Source organism: Saccostrea cucullata, unplaced genomic scaffold (genome assembly GCF_032062105.1).
Source record: "Saccostrea cucullata isolate Sc308-1 unplaced genomic scaffold, CSIRO_AGI_Scuc_v1 ctg6460, whole genome shotgun sequence".
Taxonomy (NCBI): domain Eukaryota; kingdom Metazoa; phylum Mollusca; class Bivalvia; order Ostreida; family Ostreidae; genus Saccostrea; species Saccostrea cuccullata.
Genome location: NW_026937846.1, coordinates 59512 through 82770, shown reverse-complemented (window position 1 = coordinate 82770; position 23259 = coordinate 59512). Strand labels below are relative to the sequence as shown.

General features: G+C 34.2%; 1 protein-coding gene and 1 pseudogene across 1 annotated transcript; one reads left to right on the top strand and one right to left on the bottom strand.

Moving 5' to 3' along the window:
* Positions 1 to 7002: 7002 nt before the first annotated feature.
* On the bottom strand, positions 7003 to 8496 carry LOC134248974 (uncharacterized; annotated as a pseudogene).
* A 6295-nt stretch (positions 8497 to 14791) lies between these two features.
* Positions 14792 to 19805, top strand: LOC134248971 (superoxide dismutase [Cu-Zn]-like). Its single transcript, XM_062731350.1, has 4 exons — positions 14792 to 14954; positions 17147 to 17243; positions 17781 to 17968; positions 19382 to 19805. Exons 1-4 carry the CDS (start codon positions 14877 to 14879, stop codon positions 19487 to 19489), a joined length of 471 nt encoding a protein of 156 aa, XP_062587334.1. The 5' UTR covers positions 14792 to 14876; the 3' UTR covers positions 19490 to 19805.
* Positions 19806 to 23259: the final 3454 nt, after the last annotated feature.

Here is a 23259-nt window from a genome sequence, read left to right as displayed (position 1 = left end):
CAATCGAAAGATAGAAAAATATTTTTAAAGGGTTGGGCCACTCGTTGAACCCCCGGGGCAAATGTGTTGATTGATTGGTGATGGGTGTGTGTGTTGTGGCTCTATGGTTTCTAGCTGTTACTCATTTCTGACAATTAAGTTATAAAACTGGTATATATACCGAATTTACCTTCAAAAGCTTTTATAATTTTTTCTTTGTTTAATTCCAATTAATTTAAACAAAAAGTGAGTTTAAGTGACCTATTGAAATTATAATATACATACATAATATATAATATACATGCACATGTTTATCATGCATATGTCAGAAACAATTAAGCAGAAGTTTTCATTTTTTTCTAAAAATTATTATGATTATTATTTAAATGTTGTTCCCAACACCTGAATAAAATACATCCCCGAATTTTTTTTTTTAAGTATATAACTGCATGAAAAAGGCCGATTAAGTGTCCAATATCCAAGATTATAAGACACTCATATGTTAGATAATGAATACATGCAGATTCTTTACAATGTGGATTAATGGGAAAATGATGTTGAAATCTTATATAAATGAAATCAATTTGTTCTCAACTCTTTTTTCCAAATTGAATCAATACATGCCTAGGTTACCATTACAAACTGTCAGAAAAAGATCATGTAAGACTTTAAAAAGACTAATGATTTAATGACTTCCCTGTGCCTTGCCAGACTATTGGACAACATAGAGAAACTTCAGGTGGCCAAAGCCCAAACAGACTATGGATTTGTCACTGTATATATGTAATGTACTATGAATAAAGAGTTGTCTGCATACAGTAAGAATGTATCATCAAATACTTCACACACTCAATCATTTACTAATCACTTTTAGCACAAACTGCTTAAAATCAGATCCCTTGATCCGCTCACATAGATCCTACACAAGGAGATGACCCTAAAGGGGGTTTCTTCAGATCCTTGTGTACAATCTTGTAGGGAAAAGGATCTGATTTTAATTTTTCATTTTAGCAAAGATACATGTAGTTGTACTAAATTTTAACTCGGGCCCTAGGAACCAATTTTAGGGGGGGGGGGGGGAAATATTAGGAAAAAAATTAAATACCACATAATAACATTCTCTTGATTGTCACAGATTAAAAAGCTAGGCCAACAAAACACGCAGATTAGAAAACCTCCTCTACCACTTTGTTTCTCTGTGACACACATAATTAACTTTCAAGACGACAGTGAAGAGTTTCTTTATGCGAGGTGATACATTAGTTTTGCAGATCACCCAAACACCAAAACATTATGCCTTTTTCAATTTGTAAGCTAGTTTAGCTACACCATGTAGAAGTTAAAGAAGAATATTTGTCAGGGCCTTTATATTTTACCACATATTTTGTTTTAAAAAATGACAAATCACAATGCAAGTAAATACCAAGCTAGCACCAAATTGTAATTTTCCCAGGGATTTTTAATATCCCCAAAAGCATATAAATACAACATCGCAGTAAATACGTCAGCAGTGCTATAATGAGTAAGAAGTGTACTGCACCTGTAACTAGGTCAATGGGAATCTGAGAATCAGTGACAATCCCCCAAACCCACATAGACCCCCACATTACAGAGCAATTTTACAATATTAGAGTTTCACTATTTTATATAGCGTGAGGTCAAACTTACTTTCGCCTTTTTAATGTTTTTCGATGTGCCATTTTCGTCCGAGGATGACATGCATTTTTCGTAGACAGCTTATCTTCGTCATGACAGGGGGTGATGTTTACATGAAAAGCCTGATAGATCCGATCTTTGTACGCTTCAATCAACGATTCCTTTGCCTTATCGACATAAAAATATCTATAGTCATCATAGACTAAGGAATATCCAAAGAATCCTTTCATTTTCCGAATCGGTATTAAATCTCTAAAATCGTGACATCTTAAACGTTCAACAGATGGCGCTCTGTGCCGGAAATGCCCTTTTAAAAGGTCAAGTTAATTTGTAAACATAAACAGAGACACGTGTTTTCTGCATTAAAAATTTTCGTAATCTTGCACACAACACAGTTATATAAAATTTTTCTTTTAATTAATATTTTAGTTGTTTGTTTTAACACCCATCCATAGATGATGGATATGTCAGAATGCATGGTCAAGTCAGACTAATGTACTAAATTACTACAAAGAAGTGAATGGATTTAGTCAGACTGTGGGGGGTCTGATCCAGGATAAAGTCTCAGCGGATGAAATTTCGCCCATGTGAGCTTGACTACTGAATTAATTATTTGTACGGCTTTTTAAGTATAATTATATATAAATTTAATGTTTTTCATTTTTATTAATTGCAGTATATAAGTTATACCTACCTAAATTCCTTTAATTTAAATACCAAAAATATTTCATTATTCTCTTAAATAATCCCAATATTCATGCAGGTGTTCTGATATATAAGTAATAAATCTATTATAATCATATCACAATAAAAAACAAATAAATTATTTTTTTTAATAATAACACACTCCATCAGCGGATCGTGACCTGATATTACTTGAGAACACGCGTATATTACGGGACTGGTGGCCGTCGTTAATATAATATAATATATAATATAACTGGCTTTATTCGTGCATAGCAGCATGCCTGGACAGCCAACGGGATGCAAAGAAACACTTAGATGTACACCTGTCAGTGGCGGGCGTGCGGGAAAACCACCAGATAATTTATCATAATCGTGCTCACTCTCAAGACTTCTCATTGTTTGTGGTCGATTTGTCGTGACACCCGTGGCATTGATTCCATAATAATGTACTCTAATGTTAAATGTTTTTAAATGCGTCTTTCTTTTGATAAAATTGCTTAATTTAAATAAGAGATATTGACGTATTGTCAAACATGTACCGTACATACCCCCTTTCACCCGACTTCGTTATGACCTTAAATTGGAAAAAAAATACCACAAACATAAAATATTAACATAATAAAAAAGTTTAATCACATGTTCATCTTTTAATCTCTAGCTCGGCGGTTTGAAAAAATAGGGATGGACGATCAACCCAATTTATGACTGCATGGCGAGCTACTGTCTGTAGCTAAAACTTGGATCTAATAACTTAATTAAGGCACACCGAATTACTTATAACGATCTCCAGTTTATGTAAATTTTCTAATTCAGTATAGTAGTTAGTCCATTTTCATTTCCTGCCTTGAACACTTGCATAAACAAGCAACTAAAAACTTTGACATTTACCCCCCCCCCCCCACCCCCCTTCCCATCGGATGCCCCCCCCCCTTCATAACAGAGTATAAAAAGGGGCGAAAATTACGTACATATTTAATCAAATAAAACTTATAAAGGAGAGGACTGATAATCTTGTTTTAGGATTCAAAAATAAAATAACTCACCAAGATTTATATCCATGCTAATCCAAATTTTTCAAATAAAAAATCCACATGTGAAACTTTTGATACACCACTTTATGTTCATCATTATTATATTCCAATATGAAATTATAAACTTTCTGAAAACTTTGCAGAGGAATATTGCAAGTATTAGGCTGTTAAACCAATTGATTAAACGTATTGAAGTGCAATGTCCTAATATAATTAGCGCTGAAAGAAGTTATCACCTCAGCTCAAAATTACCTTTAACCAAAGCCTCGCGGCATAACAAGGCTTAAGAAATATTCTACACGCGCCGCTCTTCGCTTTAAGCCCTTCGGCCAAAATCGTGACTCGTTAGAATATTTCTAGACTCGCCAGAAAGCGATACGCACGATTCGATCCTAAGTGCGTCACATATTTTAAACTATAAATATAAACAGTTGGTCTTTTTCAATACACACCTGAGACCTTTAGATCATTATTATTGCAGATCGCTGACCGGTGCCCAAGCATGATGTGGTTTTATCGATCTGGGATCAAGGCTATTTTACACAAACCATCTCTCTCTCTTTCCTCTCCCACCTCTCTCTCTCTCATTTAATTTTTTTATTAACATATAAATCATTTAGACAGTGGGTATAAGTCTTCTCCATAAGGTACAAGGTACACCGTATACCCCACTACAAACAGGTATATGTTTTCATTCATACGTATACAACATGTACAAAACATTTGAAATACAGATATATTGAACACATCTAGAGTAAATTACACAAAAAGTTTGATAAATAAGCATAAGGATTAAAAGTTTAAACTATTGCCGGTTTTATGAGTAAATTTAAAATTTAAAAAAAAATGAAAAAAAAAGAGAAGAAATGGAAAATGGGATATTCAATGAAATATATGACAAGTGTAGAAAATTTTAAAAACATATCTATGAATACATTTAAAAAAAAAACAAAGCAACTTTTTTGTATAAGGAATATTATTGTCACCGAATGTATAGTCTCTCACTATCTCACCTTTAATTTGGTGTAATTCCCTATTTAAAACCATAATTTTTATGAACATTAACAGATTTTTTCATTCAAGTTATATAATGATAACCCATTTTAATTTCGGGATATAAATAATATGAAGTCATATACGTGGGGATGTGCCAGTAACTGTCCAATCTATTGATTGTTATTCCTTAAAATGTATCTTCCCCCTTTTTACACTAGTATAACTTGGGTAACTACAGGTATTAACTTTATTCCTTATAATTTAATTTTATATTATTTAGTGTATAGAAAATAAGACAACTTCTCCTTCAAAAACGCAGTAATTTCAACCAAATTCAATTATTTGACAGAGCATGTAGAACAATCAAGAAGAACACGGAGAAAAATGAGAAGACCTGCGACTGCTCGGTGGGTCAATTTGACAGATAGACTGGGGTGCGTCAAAACTGAATTTTTCCGTATGCTTCTTTCTAGTGTATTAAATTAAAATAAAATTCACGATTTGGCATAACAAAGTATAATTAGGCCTCATTTCCCTAAATAAATGATATTTAGTTATATTTCACCTCATAAATACTGCCCAAGGCGTATAATTTTAAAATTATGAAGAATATAATTATACAAGACTCTTTTTATTGGTGCTAATCAGAAAAACAAAATTAATTAGTGTGCATGCCTGTTTTTAATCATTTTTAAAAATATGCACTTTAGAGTTTCATTAGATAAATGGTCAAGTCCCCACAAGTTTGATGTCATAATTTAATTACACCTGTAATTTGAAGTCGATAAAGATTTTACAAAGTCTTTAAAATGCATGCATTTAGCCATGATGTAGAACTCAGCATGATGTGTTGAGCACATACGATTTCCATCCAAAATATCCTCCGGAGAAACAAAGCATTCAACAACCTTATCATTTGCTGAACAGATTGTATACAATATTTCCGATTTTCATGACTAGTTGATTTGCAAAAATAATTCCATCTTAATTTGTACCCCTTTCAAGCATGTGATAATTATCAGACAAACCCCTTTCAATTTAGCGTGATAATTTATTAGACAGACATACAGCAAAATAGACATAAAAACGTAAAATCGGTGACCTGCAGAAATTAACAAATATTTAGGACAAGCTCAGGATATTATTTTAAAACCTTGATAATTTCAAAATTTAAATGTTGTGTAATTATCTTGTTTACGTAAGTTTATAATGTGACACCTTGCCATTTCATATGAACAAAATTATGTATGCATTCACAAGACTCCGTATTTCCCCTCTTCATTATATGACGTATCTCTTTTGTTTAAATACTAATATCTCACCAATTAAGAAACAAATATCTTCGTTAAGTGCCCTTGAAAGGCATTTTTATAGATTTGAAATTATTATGTCATGTATTCTAAAAGCTTCCTGAACGTCCCATGACTATAGGTTAGTCATGAGTTACAAATTAAGAAAAAACACAACACATGAATAAAATTGTCACGTACGAGTTTAAGTGACAGTCAGTATGGATTTGAATTTGGCAAAACACTACCTGAGTGAATGAAAATTAGCTGCATGTCACACGTTTTGAAAGCATATCATAACATTTATCAAATAATTGCCCAGTAATCACCACGCACAGATGGGATCATGTGCCATAGAGGAGAAAACATCGCCTACCGAGCGGTCACGCCCGCTGTGTGCTCCATATCATGATAGGGATATAACGGGAAAATCCGCATACTATTTATAGACATTTCATTGCGTAAATGGGGGTTTGACAGACCTGTATGAAAAAACCCAGTCAACACTTGACTCAATGATAGATTGTTATACCCCCCGCTCGAAAAGCGGGAGGGTATACTGTAATCGGTATGTCCGTCCGTCTGTCTGTACGTACGTCCGTCCATCTGTTACGCTTTAGGTTACCCATCTCTTATCCGCAAATCCTATTATACTACTGGGTGAAATTTAATGAAACTTTCACAGAATATTTATTATATATTGCAATTGTGCACCTCCTATTTTACCTTTTGAAGCGACATGTATTTTGGGTTTCCCGGCCACAGCAAAATATGGACTTTGTCATCAGTTATAACCATAAGAGAGGCGGGGTATCATTTAGTGAGGTCATTGCTCACAGTACCTCTAGTTTAATTTGCTAATAATGTTATTGTATCGACCATTATACCACTAACAATAATACGATCGACTTTAAACGAGACTGTTGATAATCCTGTTCCTCAACTTGTTTGACAAAAACTTACCCCATTTTAGAAATTGTCGTACTTAGAGGATGCTCTTGCGTATCTAATCAACTGAGAGATGTGAACCCCGTATGTAGAATGTAAAGGTGTAATTAGTTGTAAATGATTTTAAGCCGTTGGGATTTTTTTATTCATAAAGACAAGACAAATAAGCCTGTTATCGTTTTTAAGCCTCTAACGCAGAATAGTTCCGAGCAAACCACAAGACCTTGACAGTATGAGGATGCCCCCACCAACTAATTCCCCGTCTCCCCTATTTCCCTTGATAGCGCTTTGGAAAGTACTCAGTAGTTGCTGTTTGTGGCACAATTAATTTAGTCAGTAAAAATGTGTATATGTTATATGCGTGTAAAAAAGTATATATGCACTGAAAAAATAATTTGTGTATACATGTATTAACTATTTTCATCTTTTTATTTCATTCTTTTTTAAACTGGTATAAAGAAATCCATTAATTTTCGTTCATGATGGATGTTTCTGCAAAGATTCAAGGAACCTTCTAACTTTCTCGTTACAATGTTGAGTTTCTTCCTCCTGAAATGAATTTTTTAACATCACTTAATTTGAATCAAATGAGCTTAGCAGTAATGAGCTTAAATAATTTTTTTTGGCAAAAAGAAATCCCCGTTCACTTGTTCATTCTTACCGTAATTTCTTTCCATGCCTCGATGACCGAGCGATGGTCAAACAATGCAGACCCCGACCTGCCTCTGTAGGATAAAGCACTCTGTGTCAACCTAGCGCCACTAGTTTGTTCTGTGGAGCCCCTTGGAATCGAATGACGACTTCGGTCTAGTTTTAACCCGGGCCTCACTTTTGGTGCCTTCGTCCAGGTTGAAAGTCACTCGATTAGAAGATGGAATTCTAGACTTAGAGGAACTGCTACACTGTAAAATCGAAGATTTAACGGGTATCTTCAAAGATGGGGATTTGACCAAAGTGCCACTTGGAGAAATATTCCATTTTTTGAATTTTAATCCATTAATATTGTCTGTTAAACGTTTAAAATCCTCGCTAGAGTGTTTAAGTTTATACTGACATGCAATGCAACTGGAATGTGATGTAGATTTTGGCCTCTCTTTTACAGTTGGAGAGCTTTTCTTCGATGTGAATGTTGATGTCCCTGGCTGAAAAGGAAACCTATCATTTGGTTTAGAGAAGGACAGGGGTTCGGAGATACTTTTAGCCAAAGCATCTGCTCCTTGCGAATGCGCTCTTAGAAAAGACATGGCTTTCTCCCGAGCAGAACCAACATCATGCACATAAATCTTACTCCGCTTAAGGTCTGTTTCAATTTCCCTTATCAAATTTTCGACTTCCTTAATTTCTTCCTCAAGATCAGCCGATTTTTCTTCAGCATTTTGCGATTTCTGTAGTTGATGTAGGTTACTATCTGATGCAATGAACGTCTGCTTTAGCAATACGTCATCTTGTTCACTGATATTTTGTAAAATTGTTCCCTGGGGGGTTGGACTTTCTCCCCGAGATTCCAGTAATGACAATTTAGGATCTCCATTGGCATGATATCGAAATCCCGGAGGTGGAAGTTTGATGTCACGAATGCTTTGATTGGCTGACAGCGTGGGTGACGACTTTGAAAAAGTGTATCTAGACTGCAGTGTTTGGAGTAGAATTCTTTGGCTTTTCTTTGCTTCGTCTAGAATCTTCATACGTTGTTTGTCAAGTTCATCTAAATTATTCAGGAGTTTCGCCAACTCCACGGCATTCTGGGGACATTCCACGAGCTTGGCATCAAAGTAAACAGGACCTAGCTTCTCCTTTGCGTCTTGCAGTGCCTTAGACGGAGCAAGTTTCTCACTGATACGTTTTGTAACTAATGATGTTGCAACAGCCATTTTGCAAGTAACGATTTTGTGACGTCATTTCATTGTTAACGTAATGCGCGTCACTCATTTTGTCATCTGTTACGTTCATTTTCGCGTTAAACTGTCACTCTCTCTGTAGGCTATATCGAACATTAGAAATTGTAAATTGTAATGTTCGCCGAAATTCTTCATTTCTCACGGTGTAGTACCTAAACGGCTGCTATCGGAATAAAACCGCGTTCAATGTTGCTATTCGAAAATTGTACGGCTGCTAGCAGAAATAAATATGTTGAAAACTATGGAACGCCATCACTGCCTTATAGCATAAAACTATGCATTCATTATGTCAATCTATCATTACGTGATGTGAACATATCTTTACGTTATGTCAATTTTTTATGGGGTGATGTAAAAATATCTTTACATCATGTCAATGCTGCATTACATGAAGTAAACACATTCTTCCATTATGTCCACACTTTACAACTTGAAGTCCAAAGTTCATTATGTGAAGTGAAAATATGTTTACATTGTGTTAAAACTTTATTACGTGAAGTGGATGTTTCTTTATATTATTTCATTTCTTTAATATGTTAGGTCAAAATTGCATTACGTCAAGTTAATTTCGTTTTACTTTTGTTCTATGATTAAATTTATCATTACGTTAAGTCAAAGTCCATTCCCTTTTGTGAGTGTATATTTCTATTATTCTTAAGCATTATTACGTGATGTTAATGTATCTTTATTTTACGCCGAGGTCATCACAATGTGAGGTGAAAACATCTTACCTTTATGTCAGTGCTTTATTACGTGATGTAAAAAGGTCTGTTAACATAATGTGTACATATATTATGGCGACAGTCCCGGCGTTCCATATTATACCAACACTTTATTACATTATGTCAAAACTCCATTCCGTGATGTGGATATATAATTACGTTATGTCAACTCTTTCTTATGTGATTTAAAACTATCTTTACATTGTGTTAATTCTTTATCATGTTGATTAGAAATGTTCATTACGTGCTGTAAAATACATTTACATTATGTCAAAGTTGATAACCGTGTTTTCACGAGTTTGAAAGGGGGGGGGGTCCTGATTACTTAGGACGAATTACAGACACGTTATATGAGGGGGGGGGTCTGGCTTCCTCTTTTTCCGATATAACTTTATCATAGAAAATGCTCATTGAAATTCTGCCCCACTTTTTGCTGAAGTATATGGGTAATGTAGTATATTTGGAAATTTATTTAGGACTGATCGACGTTTGCCCCCCCCCCCCCCCCCTTTCACCCGACAAAGGATTTTCGAGTTTGGACATTTTTTTTTTTTTTGCTTTTTCTTGTACGTGATTTTTTTCTGGCTGACAAACTTCCCCCAACTTTCAAAAACGAAGCAACGTCACTGGAATGAGTCATTTTTCAACCATTCCAGGACTAGAATTCTGAAATCTACCAGTCCCTCACTGAAATCAATTGACCATGCCTCAGTAAACATAGGCAAATATCAGTGGCGATCTAGAGTTCTTGAAAAGAGTAGCTATAAGGGGGACGGTATGGTGTCTAAGTTGGGGACCAGGGGGTGAAAGCCTGGAGGCTCTTAGGCTTAAGTTTTTAACGTTTCAACTTATTTCAGTTATACTTTATGTGAAACTAATGCAATGTCCTACAAAGTTAAACCAATTGATTAATTTCATGCATATTTTGGTCATTAAAGATGGGAGGGCGAGATTCCCCTCTCTCCCCACCCATCCACCAGTGCACGTATGAAATACGATGTGTTTACACTTTTTTTAAAGGAGGGTTAAAGACTGATAAAAAACTTAGGACAGTGTTTTGTAGTTAGATCAGAAGTTTAGGACTTTTCAAAATAATTCAAAATAAAAATGAAAATATTGCTGCATGACACATACTATTTGATTTGCGATAATTATGAGATTTAACGGCCATTGAATTTCGACGTTAAAAAAAAACAATCGTCAATAAAGATTCCACGGGAACATGATCCTATTTATAAATTTAACCTGATATTTAATTAAGGATTAATTAAGTCTTGTGTATAATTTAATATTTGATATGTTTAATTTAAATCATTTGCATGTTTAACATATGTTCATGTAATATTAAAAACACAAAACGAAATTGTTAAAGAAAAATATTCTAAGATATACTGACAAGAGGCTAAGCATTTTAGATACAATGTAAAGATACAATGGCATAACATAATAATGATTTGTCAAAAAGTAAGGGAAATTGACATCATGTAATAGATTCCCGTCGTCATGTAGCATACTGATGACACAATATAGTAAAGAATTGGCCACATTTGACAATTTTTTCACATCATGTAATGAAATTCTGACACCGTGTTATTGCGACTTGATATTGAATTAAAGATAAATTCACATCATGTAATGAACTACTTAGACCAAATAGTAGAGAGTGCACATAATGTAATAATGAGTTGAAATTATATAAAAACATTTTTACACCACATAAAATTGTTTTGACTTAATGTCATAAAGAGCTGATATAATGTAATGGAAGATTGGCGCAATGTAATTGAAGTGCGATTTAATGCCATAAAAACTTAACATAATGTAATGGAAAGTTGACGCAACGCAACAGTAGTGTGTGTAAATGTCATAAAGAGTTGACATAATGTAATGGAAGGTTGACACAACGCAATAGTGGTGTGGGTTAATGTCATAAAGAGTTGACATAGTATAATAGAAGGTTGACACAACGCAATAGTAGTGTGGGATAATGTCTTAAAGAGTTAACATAATATAATGGAAGGTTCACACAATGCAATAGTATTGTGAGTAAATGTCATAAAGAGTTGATATAAAGTATTTGGAAGGTTGACACAATGCAGTAGTAGTGTGGGTTAATGTCATAAAGAGTTGACATAATATAATGGAAGGTTGACACAACGCAATAGTAGTGTGGGTTAATGTCATAAAGAGTTGACATAATATAATAGAAGGTTGACACAACGCAATAGCAGTGTGAGTTAATGTCATAAAGAGTTGACATAATGTAATTAATGGAAGGTTGACACAATGTAATAGTAGTGTGAGTAAATGTCATATAGAGTTGACATTATGTAATGGAAGGTTGACGCAATGTTATTGTTGTGTTCTGCTATAAGGCAGTGACGGCGTTCCATAGAAAACTCTTAGAACAAGTTGTAAAACGGTGAAATCATGACCCCTAATCAAGATAGTCTCTGAAAAGTCCGGGTGCACGGAACAAGTAAGGTATTTCTATAGATGTTGTCATGTGTAATTTGCAGAATAGCCCTCTAATAATTTAGAATTAGTAAAATTTCCGAAGCCTATACCAAATCTTAAGTCAATAAATACCCAGTTTTCATGATTTTTTAAATCATCCATTATTCAGATTGTGGGAATTTTGGTATTTGAAGATGCGTCATTCTATTATAATTCTTAGAAATAATTTTAACAAATTGAAAAGTGTATTTTAAAAGAGATTTTTGGATAAAACACGATTTTTTAAAGTTACGGTTGCTATCAGAGTCTTAGCATATATTGCACCGGTTAATAACTGAAAACATCGCATCGGCTGCTATTTGAAAATTTTCCTTATTAACATAGATATGAAACAAACATATGGCAGCAAATGTCTAAAATATACTTTTTAAATAACTCAAATTGCATGTGAAATAAGATGTCTATATATGCAGTTGACTTTTACCAACTTAACTCAGGGGTGTAACTTCGATTTTGAAAAGGCGGGGGGGGGGGCAGAAAAATTCAAATTAATTTTTTAAAAAGCTGACATGGAAAAAAAGGAAAATTGTCAAACTTCTTTAAGTACCTTTTTTTCTCACGCGCCACCGCCTAACCTTCTTTGACTATACTGCAATAAAAAAAAATGGACGGGGGGGGGGGGGCTTCAATGAAAATTTTCGATATAGTAAAAGTTATGCTTGGAAGAAAGTCAACAGGCCTTTCAATTAACATTTCAGAAGGTAAAGGTACCTGTTATGCTTGGAACAAAATGTGGAGAGGGCGCATCTGTAACTCGAATGTATCGTATTTTTGCAAAGTAGAGCTGATCTTCGAAAAACATTGCTACACAAATCAAAAAGAAAGCTTTAGGCAAGGACCCGTAAATCAATTTGAAATAGCATACATGTATAATATATTTTTGCAAGCAATTAAAATCATTTTTTTAAAACCTTTAAGATTACGTTAGAGTCTTTGGGGATTTGTGTAGCCTACATGAACACTTAAACATGTATAATGTACAGAAAAGTTAAAGTACGTAAGCCTTGTCAAATACATGTATTTCTAAATCCATATTTTTTTTTTTGAAGTACGGTTATGCATTGGTTCGTTGTACGACTAACATGTAATATTCAAAACATCGACCCCCCCCCCCCGATCGTCCAATTAGGGATTTAAAGAGTTCTTTAAATCATATAGATAAGAAAGAAACAAGCTCCCCCCACCCCACTTTTTTCGCCAACCTCACTTCACTACAGAGAATGTCCATTGAAAAGATGGTTCCCCCCACTTTTTACCACAGTACATTTATAGCAAGGAAAGATGGGAAAAATTGGAATTGAAAGGAAGCTGGCCTTGAAAAAAGTTGCCCCCCCCCCCCCCCCCCACCGAAATAGGATTTTTCCTTTTTATTTCCTTTTTTTTATTTTTGCTAATTTTTTGGGGGGTAAGTATTAAAAATTTCTCAGGTTGCCCCCCCCCCCCTTTCAAAAACGATGCTACGTGCCTGAGAAAGCGTGGTTTTTATATTGATGTTTTCCACTTCTTTATACTGTCAAATTTCTTGTAAATTGACTTAATATATTTTCATTAAATTTATAATTGTTGGACTCTGGAAGTCTTTAACAATACTACAGCAAAGATAATTTAAAAATAAAAATCACAGAAAATTCTATTCAAAGGGGGAAAGAGGAGCAGACCTACCCCTCCCACCTTTTACCTTCGACGTGCTTTACCCTATGTACATGTACAGTAATTAATTTTTTGTAAAATCAGATGTAGAGATTGCTAATTTGTAGGTTTATGTTTGGATTTGTAGAGGTATGTTGCGTAATTTGAGATAAATAATCTCTCGTGGTTTGTGAATCGATAATTAAAAACGATATTTTAAAATTCCAAATCGTAAATTTAATCAATCTGGCATAATAATATAGCTGGAATATAATAAATTGAATGGTCACATGATTTAATGGCTAAGACAAAACAGTTGTGTGTGTGTGTGCATGTGCCATAGGCGTCGGAAGCAAATTGAAAGTGGGGGGGGGGAGGGCTACACCAATAAAAAAAAAGATTTGCCCAAGTTTTCAGAGCCTATATTATGTCGACATGAATCTTTGCAAAAAAGTGGGAAGGCTTAGCCCCCCCCCCCCTCCGTTCTAAAGCCTATGTGTACAGGGTACATGTACATACAAACTCCAACTATTTGCATGCATCATTCATATAAATATACGATTAATTTGTCATTATATGATCTAAAGTAACACACACGACAAGTCAATCACTTATATAGTTTTCTTAACTATAATTGCATAACATATGTAAATTGATGTGATTTCATGAAATTTGAAAACTTAAACCTATTCCGATAGTAACCGGTGCCGTTGTCTAATAGTAGCCGTAACACAAGATTCTACTGATAAAAACGCTCTAGCTTTTTAAAAACCCACCAAAGTGGACAATGATATAAAATAAACAATAATATTTACAAATACAAAACGAACTGTCGATTCATTTTTATCGAATATCTAAAACTATTGACGCAATTTTAGTATATTTCTTACGTGCATGTAAATTTGTCCAACGCTTTCGACAGTTTTTGTCTTAAATATCAGCAATTCTTTAATTCACTAAAATTCTAAATATACATGTTAGTTTCAAAATGTATATAATGTTCCGTAAGGGTGAATTACCAAGCGGCTAAACTTTAATAATTGAACTATTGACCATTTTGTTGAGCCAGCGAAGAAAATTACTTACAATTTCGTACATTTTTTTCCACTAGCAACCGCTTAATTTTCAGATAGCAGTAATGGACGCGCATTTTTTCTGATAGCAACCGTTTAGGTACTACACCGTGTTTCTGCAGCCATCCTTATTAATCTATATAAATATATTTTTCACTTCAAATTCCATTTTTGTGTAAAGAATGAAAAATTAAACGCGGTTGAACTTGTTCATTTTACTCACTGAAACATGACTCAGGTTGTTTTTTATGACAAAAGTTTGGTTGTCTTTTTTTTTTTTTTAGATATATAACGTATCGATGTATCTATTTATTTATTTGTTTGTTTTTTCATCGTCCAGTGTTTTAAAATCGGGATCGTCATTCCCAAAATATAACAGTTTTGCACACGACACTAACAGTCGTCGCCAAGATAAAAATATTTCGCCGGTGTGTTTCATTAACTTCAAGCCATGTCAGCTCCATTAAAGGCCGTGTGTGTTTTGAAAGGCGATAGCAGTGTCACGGGAACCGTCCATTTCAACCAGGAGGTGATTAGATTTGTAACTTTGATAACAGCAATGCACGCAATATGAAATACAGTATCTAGAACGTCCGAGTTTGCACAAATGTTGCACACGGAATAGTCAGGATTTCCTCTGAATCACCACATTCAGTCATACATAGAACTTTTTTCTGCTTCTTCTTCTTCAAAATACAGCAGGTCACTGAAAATGCACCGTAAACGTGTAAAGTGATAAAGCATTAGAAAAAGGATTTTTCTGAAGTAAAATAGATTTATAAGAGAATTAAAACTACTAAAAACTAGATATTAGGCCAAAAGAAAATATACTCTTGTTTCCTGTTCCCTGACAAAAAAAATAAGGTAGGTAGGTCGGAAAAAAATTTTATTTTGAAAATTTTTTTTTTTTCAAAACTCAATGAATGCAGAACATATAGCATGTAATAACAAGAAAATGATATGTTAACAGTTTACAGAGCAAGTTTGTTAATCAAGATTTATAAAATAAAGGTATCCTGTACACTTGTGATGTATTAGTTCTGTAAACAATGGTAAATATTGTTGGTCGACTTAAGTATCTTAGAAAAATAGGTACCCAAAAAATGAAAATGTAATAAAAACTTTTAGGATCGGACGGTAAAATGTAGGGTAGGTCGGGTGACAGGAAACAAGAGTATTTTTTATTTTGGCCTTAGCTAGAAATACATTTGGGGTTTTCCAGTAAAAGAATAAAATTTTGTTAATTTATTCTTGGCAAGCTGTTTGTCACTGTGAGCTTTTAAATTAATTCCTGGGCAGTAACCTCTGGACTGCTGGACAGGTCCAGTCCAAAGACTATCTCTACCTACGTAGCTAATAATAGCTACCTAGGTCCAAAGTAGCTATTTTTACCTACTTTTTATAATTTCTGCATTTTGCGGCACAAAGACCAAACGGCGCAACATGGTGAATACCATATCTTTTGATACAGTCACACTAATGATGAATACAACAAAATTTTGGCCAAAAATGATGACTTCCTGAATCGGCAATTTTACATTAGTTTCTATGCAAAATCGTTAATATACAAAGTAATAATTTTTTGGCCTAATATTTGTCATATCCATCTTCAGTATGACTGTATCAAGAAATTTTGTGCTCACCATGTTGCGCCGTTCCTGCATTTGGCCACAAAATGCAAGTAAAGCAGAAAGTAGGTAAAAATAGCTACTTTGGGTAGCTTTAAATACCTAGGTAGCTATTAATAGCTACGTAGGTAGAAATAGTCTTTGGACTGGACCTGCTGGACCTGCAATCCTTCACAGTTACATGTCATTGCAAACTGTTTAGTTTGGTAATGCAACTGACATGTGACATCAGAGTTTAGACGTACCAAATGTTATATAGTTGAAAGAGACAGATGTAAATTAAAGTGCTCACCAGGGGCTGACAAATAGATTTTTAAGGCACTTGCCCAAGGGCATGTACATGGTCAAAATCACTTGCCCTACCTGAATTTTTGCCTGCCCTACCATTAACTTATACTGTATTTATCGATATATATAAAAAATACTGAGTAGAATATTGGCATAGATATTGATTTTATTTTTGATAATTGATTAAGTCACTTGCCCACGGGCAAGTGGTTGATAAAATTTCACTTGCCCAACCCTAAAAATCACTAGCCCCGGGCGTCGGGCAATGGGATTTGTCATCCCCTGCTCACCTTAATGGCCCACTAGCTGTCATTAATTTTTTGCACAAATCGCAAATTCTATATCCAAATAAAAATGTACAAGTCTAAGATGTGGACTACAGGATTAACGCTAATGTTACCCCATGTAAAGCACTGCAATCTCCCATGCAGAGTTGTCATTTTTCCTCTCTCAGACACCTCTGCAGTGGACTCATGTCAAGATTTTTTACATAACATATAAAAAATGATAATTACAGGATTGCTCCAAATTGATAGTTCTGGATTGATGCAGTAAATACATGTATCTCAAAACTCAGACATGAACATAGAAATTTAATTATAATGAGTTAAACCAAACACCATTTCTTGTGTTTACATGTATCATTGTGATATATGCTAGCCAATGACAGCGGTGAATGTATGAACCGATGGTAGAGAGTGGTAAATTTACTTGATAAATATACAGATTTTATTTCTTACCCATTAGTGTATTGAGCTTGCTTTGTGAGCCACTTTCTATAACTGGTATTTTTACTTTACTTTAGGCACCGGGTTCCCCTGTGACTGTTTCTGGTGAAATCAGTGGTTTGACTCCAGGACAGCATGGATTTCATGTTCATCAATTTGGGGACAACACAAATGGTAATTATTTTTTCTTTTTTTTTCCATCATTTTTAAAACATTTTATCATTTTAAATTTGTGCTGCATACAGTCCAGGGAATAAGCGATACACTTGTATTACATACATTTACTACTAAAAACATGATTCCTTTGAAATTTTATCAAAGTGCTTTTCCTCTTACAGTTTTTTTTAAAACATGGTGCAGGAAAAGACTGCACCAAGAAACATTAATCTCTAAATGAAGTTTTCATTTCAGTTGCTTTTTTTCTGAAAATAAAAATTTATTTGTAAAACCTTTTGGTGGAGTAAGAATATGTTTTATTTAAAAAAAACAAAAAAAAAACGTGCAAGAATGTTAGACAATCAATTTTGCCTGAACTTTGTAGTGTTTCACTCTGATGTAATTTTTCATTTAAAAAAGGTTTGGTTACATTTTCATTTTTCAATAATATATTGACTTAAAGTGTTCCTATATTCTCCTTCAAAGAGGATCAAATTATTCTTTTAAAGATCAATTTGCCCTAAGAAATGATGTACAGTATTACTTTCATTGTAGGCTGTACCAGTGCTGGAGCACACTTTAACCCCTTCAGTAAAGACCACGCTGGCCCAGACGACGCAGACAGACACGTAGGGGACCTGGGTAACGTCACCGCCGGCGAGGACGGAGTCGCCAAAATTAACATCTCAGATAAAGTGATTGATTTAGCTGGTCCCCATTCCATCATTGGGAGAACAATGGTGGTAAGTTCTGATGTTAACATTTAGCTGGTACTCAGTCCCCAAGTGGGCAAACTATATTCAGGGTTGCAATCAAGATTATACTATAGATGGTAGGGCTGGGACGATACCGAACTTAGCCGATCCGATACATATCACGATACCTTAGGTGCGATATGATACATATCACGATACATTTAAAACCAAAAAAAAACTAAATATTTTTTTAGAACATTTAATTTGGAACATTACAGATTATAAAAAATAAACTAATTCAACAGAAACCCGACTTACTGCCATTGGTTTTTGTTGATTTAACATAATCCGGCGTGTCTGATGCCATTCTGATGCTTGTATTTTGAATTCTGTATCACCAAGACATTTGTACTTTATTTCTGATTGTTTAAACGTCTTGATGATACAGACTAAAGGACATAAAATTTCGAATTCTAAAGCCCGGACATTTTTGGAAATTAAAAAAAAAAGTGCGGTCAGGTATCGTAATACTAAATTTATTTAGATGAATCGATTAATATATCGTCAAAGTGAATACTGTGATGCATCGGTGCACCGGTGGATCGTCCCAGCCCTAATAGATGGTATGTAGCTTTTAATAACCCCTATGATCTTGAACAATATGCTAGCCTTGAAATCTAAGCTATCTGCTCTAATCTTGAATGCTGCCCTGATGTTCTGATGTAGTTGGATCTCATTCCACCATGTTTGTCTTGTTTGAGGGAGCAGGGTTTATCTGCAGCATGGCCATCTCTACCTAGAGTTATCTTCCTTTTACTTCTATACAGCTTTGCTAAGAACTCTCACTTTCTAATTGTTATCAGATTTGAATAAGAGAATATCAGAGCACACAATAATATAGAGTGCATACCGTATATACTCGCCTATAAGTCAGTTTTTTGGGAGTTAAACTGTAGTCCCAAACTCTATCTTCGACTTATAGGCGAGTCACAAAGATATTGTTATTTTTCTGGAACGTGAAATGTAGCATTTCTTACATATTTCCGAGGATTACTGAAGAACAAAGCATATATATTTTAAATCGTTAATGCATTCAAAAATTTTACATATAGTACAAGTATTAAATTATTTTAATAGTTTTATTTTTATCTTAAGTGAACATTACTTATGTTTAATGATTTAAAATTAAATATGAGCATTATTTGGAAAAATATTAATAAAGACAGCTAAAACATCAGTGCATCGATTTAAAATTTCAAATGATTATGGCAAAAAGTTGTACCGACTTATAAGCGGGTCAATGGCAAAGCCCTCCAAATCAACCTCAGTAAATAGAACCGACTTATAGGCGAGTATATACGGAAGTTTCTATGAAATGTAAATTCTTTGATGTTTTCCACAAATCAAGTCATTTTTCAAGTCGACATAACATAAGTATGTTATGTTTTTTCTCTTCAATAGATCCATGCAGACGTAGATGACCTAGGGAGAGGAGGTCATGAACTCAGTAAGACAACCGGTAATGCTGGTGGGCGGCTGGCCTGCGGAGTTATTGGAATCACCAAGTAGACCCCCCTCCCAGACTCTCAGCTTTCTGCAATGTGCGGGACTGCATTGTTATGTCTTGTAATGAGTGTCAGCGATTTTTGTAAAATAATCATTTGTAGCCATTAATCTTGATTGCGTTGTATGTGTTGGTGCAAGTAATGCAGACAAATATTCCTCTTATGATGCGTTATGACACAGACTAATAATAAGAGATCAATTTAAGAAGTACATGTTATGTTGTTATTTTGCTATTAATAATGATTAAAGTTTATACAAAGAAAAAATTATAAAACTTTGTTGTCATTAGACATGTAATAAATATGTATCAAAACAACAATATTGAAGTTGTTAATTACATGTACAGTGAAACTTGTCAGCTGATCTGGACACTATTGGTTCCCAAATAAATTGCCTGGATTAACCATGTTACAGTTAGGCAAAATTCCCAATTATAACAATTTTTTTTTTAAATAAATAAATTTATCAAAAGAGAGGAAAGTTTATATCATTATGCAAGAGTTTGGAATATACAAGATCAGTATTAGGCAAGTTTCAGTATTTATATATTATTAGATTTCATCAGAAACACTACTGTGTATAATATGGAACATTATACATCAAGGAGATGGCTTTGTTTACTCAAGTCTATAAAAGTGCAAGTTGGTGTATTGGTTTCATTAAATCTGTGATGTGCAAATCCATAAAGTTGTTCATTTCTAGAAAATGGACGTATTTACTAAGTTTATTAGACCTTTGCAACAGAGGATGTAGTAAGATGTAGGGAGTGTTAGTTGTTCTTTATACGAAACTGAAGTATTTTGTATCGTGATCAGTATCGAATGCTGCCTTGGTTTGCAAGGGGCTGCTCCACTTTACGGGGCTCCTATTTAATTTTCATTTGTGGAAGTATGTTTGAAAAGTATGAAAAAAGACCAGAAGTTTCATTATTTTTTTCATTGACTGGCACATGCATTGACTTCAGTCTTTCTTGTCTACTTGTACTGAGGAGATACTGATAGTTAATCCTGTGTATTTGTCCATTTTCACATCCCACCCACAAGTAACCAATGGTATCTATAGCAATAGCAGTAGGCTGACGTAATCCATCCTCTTCAGTCATCAGAAGTTTCTGGAAAGTCAAGGATTTGTCCAACAGATATATAGCATTGTCGTTATAGACAGCTACTAATACATTGTTTTGACTATCTAGTGTCAAGTCTGTTGGTCGAAATCTTAATTCCGGGGAGCTTCCAACTGATCCACGATATTTTTTATAATACCTTATCATTGGAGATTGTCTTATTAAATCAATCCTTTCAACCTGAGGATGAGAACCGGATGAAATAAGAAGAAAGAATCCATCATAGTACATTATTCTTATACAGTAAGAGGTGGACGTTTCAATTTTCTTCAGAATCACTCCGTCATCATTCAATAAATTTACATGACTAGCTATAGAATTGATATAACTTGAATGTATAACTACACAAGCGTAAGCTTCTTTCCCTCCAGCAGTCAGACAACAGAAGTAATCTTTTGTTTGGTCAGTATTAATGAACTTTGTAATCACCTTACTTTTTAATGTTGAAATACGTCTTATTTCCTTTTGGTCTTCCATTATCGCAAGAATATCTCCAGAAGCAGGTATATGAGCAATCTGATGAACACATTCCAAAATCGTAGACTTACAAAATTTTTCTCCGTCGATGTTACAACGATAGACCGTGTTGGAGATTTGCAGAACAACGCTGGTACTGTCTATGGGTATGATGCCTTGTATAGATGCTTCGCCAGCTTGATAGGTCCTTGGTAATTCTATACAGTCATGGAATTTTTCCTCTTCTTCTACAAGCTCTTCTTTCTGTTCATTTTCTCCATTTTGACTAAGCGAAATTGCATCTGATGAGGTTTCAACCTCTGAAATGTTTCCGAACACATCAGTTGAATCACCATTTAGAGTTCCCTTTTCAAAGTGGCAAGTAGATCCAACATCTGATAAATATGCTTTATCGCTCAGAAAACGTTTTGTTTTGCAATTCAAGTACGTGATCTCCAATTTCCTCTCCTCGGAATCGAACTGGAAGCCTTCTTTGAGATGCAGTAAAGCATGAATTAAGGACTGTTCTTTCCTCAAAGAATTCTCATAAGTGTCTCTGAACGTCATAACTCTCCCCACCATCTTCTCCCTCCATTGTCTCGCCATTTCACAAATTTCCTCCTCTCTGTTAATAACACTGCGAAGGAGATTTTCTGTGTGAACAGCAAGACACTTCTGTTTCTCTTTACTATCAGCAAGGATTTTCCCTAGAAACGGAGTTGTCTTTTCGGTGTTTAAAACTTCCTGTAATTCACGCTGATGGAGATCTACCACTTCTGACTGAGATCCCACATAGTTGATGTTCAGCGTGTTGACTGAGAGTTACACAATCACTGCATAAAGGCTGGTCACAGGACCTACAAAAAAGGGGAAGCAGGTCTGAGTTCCTTACAGTTTACATCACATCTCGGTTTTATTAGTTCGCCGCGAACTGGTATCTGCACATCGGCCATTTTTCTCCACACAGTCTAGATTGAACACACACTTGCACCCTTTTCTTCCCCTTTTAATTATTTTACTTGTAGTGATCAATTATATTTGTTCAGATCTGCACTGCACACAAAAATCGATATTTAAACTTCATTCATATTTTTTTTTTATTCTTGTGTGTATTTATAGCTGACCTTTTGTTGTTTGTCTTCAAAAACTTCACATTTTGAAGTTCTTATGTTGTGTCTTTGGGTAAATTTAAAACCAACGTGCATTCTTTTTCAAAATGGATTTATAGTTATTCAATTAATGAAGATAAAAAACTTTTTCGTTACGAGAGACTCAGACAATAAAGGAGGTCTGATGGCACATTTAACTATAAAGTATTTGTTCAGCATCATCAGTAAATTTTTTTTTGAATGGGGCTAAATGTGATAAAAGTCAATCTTGGCCCCCTTAAAATCAACATTTTAGAATGATATCCAAATAGTAAATATGTATGATTTATTTTTATATTGTAGAAGAGATTAATTTGAAAATATTTCCAATACATTGTTTACATTTATATGTACTATCAGGCTATAAATTACATCAGAAATGATGCTATTTTTGCAATTTATCCAAGCAACACCCTTGTCAACGCGCGATCGGCAACGCGGATGCGATCGGCAACGCAGATCAAAACATTGAAGAAGAAAGTATTGTAGGGGGTAAGTTTAAATAGTTTTGTATGTGCTGGAGTGTAACCCAGGTAGCACAAAACATTTTCACAACATTTTATTTGTGTTGTAAAAAGGTTTTTTAAAAACATTTCAGTCTAAACATTTTAAAGATATTTTTAAAACATTTCCTCTTCCCGTTATAACATTCTTAAAACATTTTAAAAATGTTTTCAAGAAGCTTATGATAAAATCCTTTTGGAACATTTTCCTGTAATGTTTTTGAAACGTTTTAAAAATGATTCAAAGGTATGTTGAGCTTTCAAATATTAAAGATTTTTATGTTGCGTTTTAAAAACGTTCTTAAAACATTAAATGAGACGTTTCTTTTCCATAAATCTGAAACATTGCATGAATACGTTTCTAAAACATTTGGATGGAACATAGTCAAAATGTTTTTAAAACATTCGTAATATTGTTTAAGGAACACTTTTCTTGAATGTTTTTAAAGCGTTTTAAGAATGATTCAAAAAGTATGTATATCTTTTAAATATTAAAGATTTTATCTAACGTTTTAAAAACATTCTTAAAACATGAAATGAAAC